The sequence below is a fragment of the Oenanthe melanoleuca genome, chromosome 9 (genome assembly GCF_029582105.1).
Source record: "Oenanthe melanoleuca isolate GR-GAL-2019-014 chromosome 9, OMel1.0, whole genome shotgun sequence".
Taxonomy (NCBI): domain Eukaryota; kingdom Metazoa; phylum Chordata; class Aves; order Passeriformes; family Muscicapidae; genus Oenanthe; species Oenanthe melanoleuca.
Window position 1 is genome coordinate 21943059 of NC_079343.1, and position 10505 is coordinate 21953563.

General features: G+C 52.0%; 1 protein-coding gene across 1 annotated transcript; it reads left to right on the plus strand.

The window, feature by feature from the left end:
- The first annotated feature begins 4253 nt into the window (after window positions 1–4253).
- On the plus strand, window positions 4254–9477 carry PDCD1 (programmed cell death 1). The gene is made up of 5 exons (XM_056498289.1): window positions 4254–4464; window positions 6427–6762; window positions 7060–7212; window positions 7774–7808; window positions 8614–9477. The coding sequence occupies exons 1-5, from the start codon at window positions 4356–4358 to the stop codon at window positions 8830–8832; spliced, it is 852 nt and encodes a 283-aa protein (XP_056354264.1). The 5' UTR covers window positions 4254–4355; the 3' UTR covers window positions 8833–9477.
- The last annotated feature ends 1028 nt before the right edge of the window (window positions 9478–10505 follow it).

Genomic DNA, 10505 nt, shown 5'->3' on the forward strand with positions numbered 1-10505 from the left:
AGTCCAGAGGAGGGCGGTGGAGCTGGGGAAGGGTCTGGAGCACGAATGCTCTGAGGAGCAGCTGGGGGAGCTGGGGGTGTTTAGTCTCGAGAAAAAGAAGGCTCAGGGGGGACTTTATATCTCTCTATAACTCCTGAAAGGAGGATGGAGCCAGGTGGGAGTCAGCCACTTCTCCCCGACAACCAACATGAGAGGGCACAGCTGTTCCAGGGGAGTTTTATGTGGGACATCAGAAGGAATTTCTTAATCATAAAAAGGGTGATTAATATTAGAATGGAGTGCCTAGGGTGGTGGTTGAGTCACTGTTCCTGGAGGTGTTTAAAGAAAGACTGGATGTGGCACTTAGTTCCATGCTGTAGTTGCCCTGGTGGTGTTCAGTCATAGGTTGGATGGGATGATCTCGAGGTTTTCCCCAACCTGATTGATTCTGTGATTGTGTAACTAAAGGGTTTGATGAGGTTGCTTCCTGGGATGAGGCTGGAGGTATGATGGGGAGAGAGTGAGATGAGACAGCCTGGCCTCACTGGATGCTTGCCCAGTGCCCCCTCCTGCCCCAAACCAGCCCCCCTGCACTCAGCCTTGCCTGGGGCTTGGCAGGCTCCCTTCCTTCCTCTGTACCACACATCCCGGACATCAGCCTTGCTCCATTCCTCCAGCAACTTCTTAAATCCTCCACAAAGGCCTAAAATCCTTGCTCTCCAAAACCCTCCCCCTTGTGCTCTTTTCCCTGCCCATGGCTGCTGTGTGTCCCAGGGAAGGCTGGCTGCATGTGCTGCAGCCCCTGCTGAGAAGCTGACGTTCTGTTTCCTCTCAGATTATCTCGAAGCAGCGATCTTTGCAATCGATTGTGCTTCCCACGTGCAGCGGATGACACGGCTGAGAAAGGTCCCTGTGTGCCTCACCCAGCTCCGAATGGAAACAGTGTGAAGGCACAGCCAGTGCTGCTGTGGACTGTGCTGCTGCCACGGATGAGAGGCTGGAGGGGGATGTGAACTGTGACGGGGATGGGTGTGCCTGGAGTTACCCCTTGGGTACAGGAGGTGTGAGGTTGTGCCAGGAGGAAAGGGGTACCACTGCCAGAGTTTTGCTTGGGATGCACAAGCATATCCCAACTGGTGCCAGATCCTGCCCCAACCTGCTCTGGGCATGGATGGGTTGCTGAGACCCTGAGCAGCAGCAGCTCCTAATTTCCACAGGCTTTACCAGCCCCTCTTGCTAGAGATGGACTGCCAGAGTCCTTAGTATCACTGGGCTGGGTGTCAGCTCTGCCTGCCAGCAGGAACACTCACTGCCATGCTGGAGGTGCCTTGCCATACCCATGTGGCACCTTCCCATCACAGTTACCATTGCTTTTCCCAGCCCTGCAGGTTTCTGCTTGTTAAAGGAACACTTTTCTGTATCTGTTCCATCCCTCTGCTTACTCACTGCTCACCGCTACTTACTCACACCCACAGCACGCTACTTGTCCCCACAGGGTCAGATCTTGCTGCTTATGCAAATCATTTGTGGAGACTGTCATAATTTCTGAGAAGTATCTGAAATACCTCAAGCCTCTGTGTTTATTTGCAAACACTATTAACCGTTTCCTCTTCTCACCCCAGCCACTCGGCTCCCGCCTGGGTCAGACCCACAGATGTGAATTCAGTTAAACCATTGGGGGAAGGATCTTTGGAACGCATGGGCTTCTCTTCCTCAGCATCTTTTTGTGGCAGTTTGTGTTTCCTCTTTCACTTGGAAAGCTATACTTTCTCTGGACTTCAAGGTCATGCAGCTCTGGGCTTCAGTCAGCTTCATCAGAGATGTTTGATCACAGCTTTCTTTTTCTTCTTCCAGTTTTTCAGTGCTCCTTGAATACCCCAAATGTTTTTAAACCATTTTGGAGCTGATGCTCCACTCTTTGAGGTGAATGCTCAGGTGATAGCTGTGTGCCCCAACAGTGATGGCTGCAGAAGACCAGGCTCTCCTCTAGGTCACAGCTATGTTGTTGGAACTCACCAGCTCCTGGTTGAAGAAAAACCATGACATTTGTGGTCCAATGAACTGGTGTGACATGTGCTTGCTGAAGTTGCTGTTTCTTAAAGAGTAAACTATCTTCTCACTTATTCTGCTTATCGTTCCTTTTTATACTTTGTTTTCATCTTTTGGTGGCCAAATAGAAAAGGACTGTCCTATGCAATTTGCCATGCCCCAGCTCACAGAAAAAATTTGTGTCTTTTTAAGCACCAAAGGACCTTTTTATGACCATGTCAGCAAACCTCAAGATGTACCATCTTCCCCACTGAGCTGAAGGGGATTTACCAGCACGAACAGGGAGCTGCATCATGCTTGGAGCCAGGCTGTTTTCCTTCATGCTGGAGAACCTGGTGGAGGAGCCAGGGTGAGCTGTGCTGGTCTGGCAGGGTGCAGGCTGAGTTCAAAGCCTGCCTGAAGCCCTGCTGTGAGGCTGGGGCCAAGCTCCTCTGCAATGCTGACATCTGAGGCTGGCACTGCTGCTCACCTCACTTTCCTCCACAGCAGCTTCCTAGTAGCTTCCTTGATCTTTTCTTTTATTCTTTTCATCACTGTGTTGGTTTTTTTTTCAGAGAAAAGGGCATCTTACCGTTGTTGGTTTCTCGTGGACAGGCAGCATCCCCGCCCCGGGTACCAGTTTACACCTATTTCAAGTGCGCATTGGAAAGTTTGAGCAATTTGTGCTATGATTCTAATCAGCCCTCTGCTGCTGCTGCTGCATGGGGTGGGGAGGATGAGCCAGTTTTTCCTGCCTATCCCAAGCTCACTGAGTTAAGATCTTGGTGGTGATACCCATCACATCTTCCACCTCTAGAAACCAAAACATGTGGCGAGTGCCAAACAAGCCTCCCCACACCTGGCCCAAGTGCCTGGTGTCATCATTTGGGGACATAAAGCCTCAAGGTGGAAAAGCCTCCTTGCTGTCAGCTTCCTTGTTTCCTGGAGTTCAGTTTAGTTTAGTTTAGTCAGGATTTTTTTTAAAGTGGGAATCCAGGAAATTACGAAGAAAGAGGTGATGTCCAAGTCAAAATCCATATGCACCTTTGGACATGGTGGAGAGTGGCTCTCTTTGCCACCTATCCAGGCAGCATGGTGGCCTCTGGCCAGGTGGCATAGAGACATGACAGGGTGGACACGGCACCCAGCCTTGCTCTGCAGCTCAAGCAGTGCCAGCAGCTCATGAGGAAGGAGTGATGCTGGAATGCCAGGAGGAGACTGGAAAAGAGGACCAAGGCAGGCTGAACTGAGCCACCCTCCCAGCGTGAGCCCTGTCTGCCCCAGCTCAGAACCCCCTCCTTGGCCATCCCAGTTTGGCTCTCCTGGTGGTATTGGGTTAATGGATGGACTTGATGATCTTAGAGGTCTTTTCCAATTTCAATGATTTTATGATTCTCTGAAATTAGGGGTGGCTGGCCAGCCCACTCGCCTGCTGGGGACGTTTGAAAATGAGAGGTCAGCAAGCCCCAGCCCCACAGCTTGTTTCTGAAAGCTTGGAAAAATAATGAAGTCATCATTAGAATCACATCCTTCTCCCCAGTTATTAATTTTGCCCTGAAACTTTCCAGAATTGCGGGGCACTGGGGCTGTGTTCTAGAGAAGCGGAGGAGCGTGCTTTCACCACTGGTTATTTCCTATGCCAGTATTAGTCAGTATGGTGAGCGGGGAGCATGGATGGCAAAAAAAATTACAGAAGGCTTCTGCAAATGTCACCCAATAACAGCACCTTGGCCCTGGGCACCTGCCATTGCTTTCTTCAAATCTGAGAAGAAACACACCTAAGGAGGCAAACCTCATCTTCTTCCCCTCCTTCTCATCTCTCATCCCATCCCATCCTTGTGGGAGCAGCCTACCCTATCTACCCAGTGCCACATGTCCCACAACCCTACTGCCTTGGGCACCCAGCTGGAGCACCTGTGGATGCCTGGGAGCCCAAGACTGCTTTTACTTATGGACCAGGCTCAGAGCTGAAGACATGTCCCTTGTGGTCCCTGCCTCCTCCATCCCTGGAAGCTTTCCCCAAAAAGGGTGCAGGCTCAGAGGTGCCTGTCCCCACTGTTTGACAGCTGGGTACCTGTGTGGGAACATACCAGGAGTGCACGGGGAGGGTAAGGGGCCAGCTCTGGCTCAGTTGATCCTTGCCTCTATGGGGAGGAAGCTGGGGGCGGGAGGCAGCCCGGGTTTCCCTCTGGGGCAGAGATGTACACGTTTCATTTCCACCCAGCCCTTGCTGTGTATGGCAGAGAACAAGCTGCTGCTGCGGGGAAGGAAGCACAGAGAGCCGGGAGCGGCACAGCACACACAGCACGGCACCTCCCGCTGCCTGGCACGGGACAGAGCGGCTCACCATGGCTCCAGGTGCCTCGAAGAGGATGTGGGGCAGCCTGGAGGTGGCCCTGGCTGACCTCTGTGCCTTCCTACTCTGCTGTGGGCCCATGCTGACCTGCTGCCTCCGGGGTAGGTACAGGAGTGTGGCAGGATGACTGGCACAGCTGGTGGAAAATGTCTAAGGGCTGGGAGCTTTGTAGCTGAATATTAGCTCTGGCATCAAGAAGGCAGAGCTTTTGGTTATGTGCAGCTGAAGCAAAGGACTTGGGGATTCTTGGAGTAGAGATGGGATTAAAGGATGGAGAAGGGGACAGGTCCCCAGCACATAGTGCTGACCCCAGAGCTGTGTTTTGACACACTGACAGTGGTAGGAGTTTGGTGTTCAGCTTATGGGTTTGCCAGTGAGGTGTGGGATTTTCTTTCTAGCTCTCATGGCTTCAGTCTGTGTCCTTGGGCTGCAACTCCTGCTTTGGTCTTGACCCTGAGGCATCCAAGGTCCTTGCTCTGGGTGAACTTTGAGGGAGAAGGAGAGGTTGAAGGGAAGGTGTGAGTCTGAGCAGGGTGAATGAGAGCTCTGGTGAAGCTGTGTCTCCCCTTCCTTGCAGCCCACTGTTTCTTTGGTGGATTCATGTATTTTTTGCCTTGAGGGTGGGCAGAGGGCTGGGTGTCTCTTGGAGCAGACGTTACCTCTGGAGCTGGGAAGATACAGGAAAACATGTAAACCCAACATCTGCTTTCAGAAGTCCTCCGAATGCTTCATTCATTGTTGGCAGTGGCAGTAGTATGAAATAAAGCCCTGAACCTGCCAAGTATTTCCTGTAAAACACAAACAATCAAAAAAATGGCAAAAATTCATTCTCTTGGTGTGGACACCGCCACAGCTAGTGCTGCCTGCAGGAACTGGGGCACTTCTCTCCCTCCCTCCTCCTGTTTGGTCTCATCCCTTATCTCTCAGGCCAGTTTTCCATCTGATCTTGTATTTATTCACAGAATTTCCAGGTTCCTTTTCTGGTTGGTGATGCTGAGGTTATGGTCCTATGGCCACAGGCTAGAGTTGGAGGGATGGGAGGCACTTTCTGACTCTGCCTGTGAGCCTTGGGGCTGCTATCGATGGTGGCAATTTCTGAAAAGAGAAGGTAGATTTCCTTTGACAGAGACTTTTCAAAGCCATGGTGGTTTGGATATCTTGGTCAGGTGATCCGTGTGAAAAATGCTTCTTCCCACTTTTCATTGCTCTGAACAGAAATTAATGCAACAGCTGCCATGTTCTGCTGTGCAGGACTGGCTGAAACATGACTCTGTGTGCCTGGCCTGTGCTTACAGCATTCCCACCATGCAGGATGGATGAACCCACCAGGATAACGGGCAGGGAAATGAGATGAAGCAGCAGGGCTGGTGCTAAAGCAGAGGAGCTGTGGCTGTGGCTGACTGGATTCTGTGTTGGGAACAGCGTGGCAAGCCCAGCTGGAACCCAGGTTGCCCACACATTCATAAGGAGGGGACAGGCCCCTGGAAAGGGATGGCACTGTAAGCTCCAGGTTGTTCTGCCCTGTCAGGTGGTCTCAGGTTGGAGTTGACAAATACTGTGCCATGGGCAGCCCCTGCTTGCTCTGAGCTCCTAGCATTGTGTAGTGGGGAGAGCCAGAGCATCCCAGCAAGCAGCCAGGCATGCAATGAATTGCACTACTGGGCAGTGCCCCAGCCTGGGACTCACTTTCAGAGTCAGCCTCAGCAGGAAAGAGGATGACTCAGACCTTAAAATACAGCATATATTTAAAAATAATACAACCCCCAAGGTCTGTTTTCCCCAGTACAGGTGTTCAGTGTTAATTTTAGGTAGCCCAGAGCACAATTTGGTCTACTGAAACAATTTCACAGTACAGTTACTACCTCTGAAAGTCCCTCTCCAGCCCCAGTCCCACTGGCACATATTTAGAATGGGAGAGACATGGGCTGATGTACTTGCCCATGTCTCAGAGTGATGATGTGGACTGGGCTTGCATCCTTGGTTCCCACACAGGGGTATGGCTGTTTCTGAGACCTGTGCCTGCTGTAACCATGTCTTCTCCTTGTTTCCTCTCTCCCAAATAGTGACCATCTCCCCAGCAGTGTTAACTCTCCATGAAGGTGAGAAAGCCACCTTCTTCTGCAATATCTCCATGGAGAATGAAACTGGTTCAGAGTATAGCCTCAATTGGTACAAGGAGACCAACAACAGGCAACCCCAAAAAACTGCTGAGCTCAGCCGACACGAGCCCGTGACGGAGACAGAGAAGTACAGGCTCAGCAACAACACTCCTGTCTTTAAGATTGAGATCCTGAACCTCCACCAGAATGACTCAGGCTCCTACTACTGTGGATTGATTGCCTTCTTTGAGCCTTCTGTGAGCCTGATGGAGAGCAGCCGGTCCCAGCTGATAGTCACAGGTCAGCCTGGGGGGCTGAGCTGATGGGAATGGGTCCCAATCCCATTGTAGCTCCAGGGCTTAAGGCAGGCAGTAACCTGCTGGCAGAGGACCTGACTTGGGTCAGGAGAGTGCAACCCTGCCCTGTCCCCTCTCCTTTGCACCCTGGAGCAGTAATGGGACTATGACAGCCTACCAGGCACTGAGCCCTTTCTGAGGGGCCCCATATTCCCCTGCTGCCTTTCCCAAGTACTGTAGAGGCTATGTTACACTCCTGACCTGCTGTTTTGTTCCCTCTTTTTTTGAATGGCAATTGCAGCAGCCCCCCAGATGAATGCCACTGATGAGCCAGAGATGGAGGAAGACAGTCCCTCAGAGCACATCAAGGCTATGCTGCTGGGGATCCTCGTGCTGGCTGGAGTGGTTGTGCTGCTGATCTTCAGCTACCTCATCTTCACGCACAGGAGAGGAGGTATGATTCCCCTGGAGGCCCTGAAAACCCAGTTTGGGACCTGGGGTGAGCCAGATGCCTGCAGCTGCCTGGAGTACAGTGACTGGTTAAATGTGCTAAACTCAGCTGTGGCATACTCCCATGAGACAGATATCTCTGTGCCTGGGGAAGAGGGGTGCTTTGAACCCTGCTTGCCCTTTGTAGAGCCCTCAGACCATGTGCAATGGCTCTACATTAGTCGTTAGTGTGATGCCTTAATGGTGCACTTGAATTCCTCCCATGCACCTTGCCCAGGTACCTTCAGAGCAACTCACCCTGCTACAGCATATGGCATCACCTCAGACCACAGGCACCCAGGGACTCTCACAGAGAATTGTACTGCACTCCACTAATCCAAATTAAACCCCAGACTGTGGGCTGGTGTCTCACTTGTCCTTGTAATGCTCAGGGTGTTAAACTCTGTGGACAAGGAGGATGTGTGGTGAAAAGGTTGCGGTGTCCAATGCTCTATATGACAAGGGTGGGGGTGGGCCAGCTTACGAGGCACACAAACCTCCTCTAACCAAGCGTGTTACTTTGCAGATGTGCAGAAACCACCGAGTGAAAACACGCCAGCGGTGAGTTTTCTGCCTCTGTCACCCTGCTGTGCTGCAGGAGAGCACTGTGGCATTGTTGGGGTGAGGAGGGTGCTGGGCCTTCATTTATCAGCTCTTCACAAGCATCTCACTTCTTCTGTCTTCTCTCTTCTGCTTGATCTTTTCTGCACAGCTACAACTGCCTTTCTGCGTCTGCAGTAGCGCAGCCCCACCACAAAATAAAAGTAAAACTACCCAAGATGGGATGGGATTCTCTAGTCCAATTCTTCAAAGCAGGATTATCTTTGACAGTGGATTATATTGCTGTAGAAAATGGGAGGATGTTTCCCTCCAATACATCAAGCTAAAATTTATTTTGCTGCAGCTGGTGCCTGTTTTCCACTCTTTAGCCAGGCACCTCTAGGAGGGATCTGTCTCCATCTTCTCTCCAACCCCATTCATTAGGCAGTGAGAAGGCTGCCCTTTGCTCTCTCCTCTCTGGGCTGAGCAAACTGAGCCCTAGACTCTTCTGCACACTCTGCCACCTTGGAGTCCAATAAAGAGGTGGGAAAAGGGTTCCTAGCACAGCCCTGCCTTCCATGGCCAGGCAGGCAGAAAGTCCAGCCTGCTTACAGAGGCAGATGCAGAGAGATGAGACCCCAAGGCTCATGACATGGTTCCTCTGTGCATGTTCCACCCCAGCTCTGTGCATCTTTCTGCTGTGTATCACTCTCACTCTCACAGGATACTTCAGAGCTGACTTTGGCACTTGCTGTAAGAAGGGGCTTGTGCTGGGGATGGTGGGTACCTCTAGATGTTGAACCACCACAATGGGGTCACCTTGCAGAAGGAAGAGAAGCCCCCTGTGGTGTCCATATCCACTGTGGACTATGGTGTGCTGGAGTTCCAGAGGGACCAGTGCACCCCGGTGCCCCCCAAGACTTGGCCAGTTGAGCAGACTGAATACGCCACCATCATCTTCCCTGAGGAGAAACCTGTGACACCAGAGCGTGGCAAGAAACACTTGGATGAGAGGACTCGACAGCTGCCATCACAGCCCTGCTGAGGGTCAGGGACCCTCTTCACAAGGATGTGGGCATGAACAGGATGCTCCAGTCCCTCACTTTGGGAAAAATCCAGCATATCAGGACTAAAGCAACAGAGATGCTGCTGCTGGAGTTGATATTGAACAGTCCTGGCCACACTGTTATTATGGCCATGGGGTGGGTACCACAGGATGAGTAAGGTCCCTGCTGTGCTCCATGTGTTGCCTCTTCACTCAGGGCAGGGTGGATGGGCTGGGGCAGAGCAGTGATGCCAACAGGTCTGTCCCAAAGGTGATTTACATAATGCTTTGGTTTTCTACCTCCACCCAGTGCTCTCTGGAGTGGTCATGCTGCTTCCCTGTCCCAGGTCTGAACCAACTGTCAAAGCATGACTGTTGAAAAAAATGCTGCAGGTTAGAACTGGAGTGAATCTGGTGAGATGCTGCTCATGGGAGCCCAAGGCTTCTTGCAAGCTTCTCCTTGCCTGAAGCAGAGACTGCCCTTAGTACCGCTATTCAGAAATCCCTGGGAAGCAGGCAGCTGGTCTTCTGTCTATCTCCAGGCATTTTCCTCCTCTGCATGAGGGGTAATCTTCCCCTGTGTCCTTCCCTCCCCAAGCAGGAGTCAGATCTGGCCATGGGGGTGAATAAAGTTTTACATCCGAGGAGTTTGTTGACTCTTGATGGCAAGTGCGTGGGCAGGCAAACAACGGCTCTTGCAGTGCAGGGCAGAGCTGGGAGGTGGCGGCATCTGTTGTGGTTCCCGGGCCTCTCTGTGAGATATGCAAGCTGTTCTGCCGCAAAGCTGGTCTTAAGAATTTAGAGAGGTCAATGCTCATTTTCTCCTTGCCCGTGTCTGAGCTGGTACCCAGGCATGGCTGCAAACCAGCACTCCCTGTTAATCAGGCTTGTCTGGGGGCACTCACCCAGTCCATGGGGGTGAGCATCCCTGCTGTGCTAGGGGTCTGGCTGCCATCAGCCAGGGCAAAGCTCACAGTGTGGTCCTCAGTGCAGCTTTTTTGGCTTCAAACTTCCACTTTCTCTCTTGAAAGAGATGTGCTACTTGCCAGAAACCAGAGCGGAAAGAAGTGACAGCTGCTCGAGAGAGGAGAAACCTCAGTAAGGAGTGGCTTTGGAGGCAGCAGAGACTTGCCAGGAAAGTGTGAAACTCAGTGAAAACTGAGAAGAGTCACTTGAATCTCATGTTTTGGCAGCACTGTCAACAGGTTCCTTCCTCCCTTACCCCCAGTAAAACCAACGCAGCCTTGTGGGAGCCAACCTGGGTGCTGGAGGAAAGGGTGAGGGGCAAGCCAGGCACCATATCTTGTGTTCTGGGGGGACTGGAAAGTCCGTGAGAAACTTCCAGAGGGGGCTAGATGGGATAAATATCCATTTGGGATGGCTTGCACCTTTCTTCAGGGTAGGACAGTGGATGCTCCCCTTGGCCCCCAGTGCTGCTGAGGACTCCCAGTAGCCTCCACAGGCAGTGCTGTAATTCCCATGCCATTTACTCGTACCAGTTCATGGTTCAGCCCATCAGGGCTTTTTGCCAGCAGCAGCGCTGCTCCACGCCCCAGCAGCTCTGTCAGAGACCTGCTGTGGCCAGCAGGGCCCAGAAAACCGAGGCAGGAGGCAGCTGCAGCAGGAAAGTGGGAGCTCAGTCAGCAGTTTTGTGTTTTGCTTTTCCGTCAGAC

Coding starts and splice junctions, on each gene's coding strand:
- PDCD1 (XM_056498289.1), top strand. CDS start 4,356: ATGGCTCCAGGTGCCTCGAAGAGGATGTGGGGCAGCCTGGAGGTGGCC. Junction 4,465..6,426: donor GCTGACCTGCTGCCTCCGGG/GTAGGTACAGGA, acceptor TCTCCCAAATAG/TGACCATCTCCCCAGCAGTG. Junction 7,213..7,773: donor CTTCACGCACAGGAGAGGAG/GTATGATTCCCC, acceptor GTTACTTTGCAG/ATGTGCAGAAACCACCGAGT.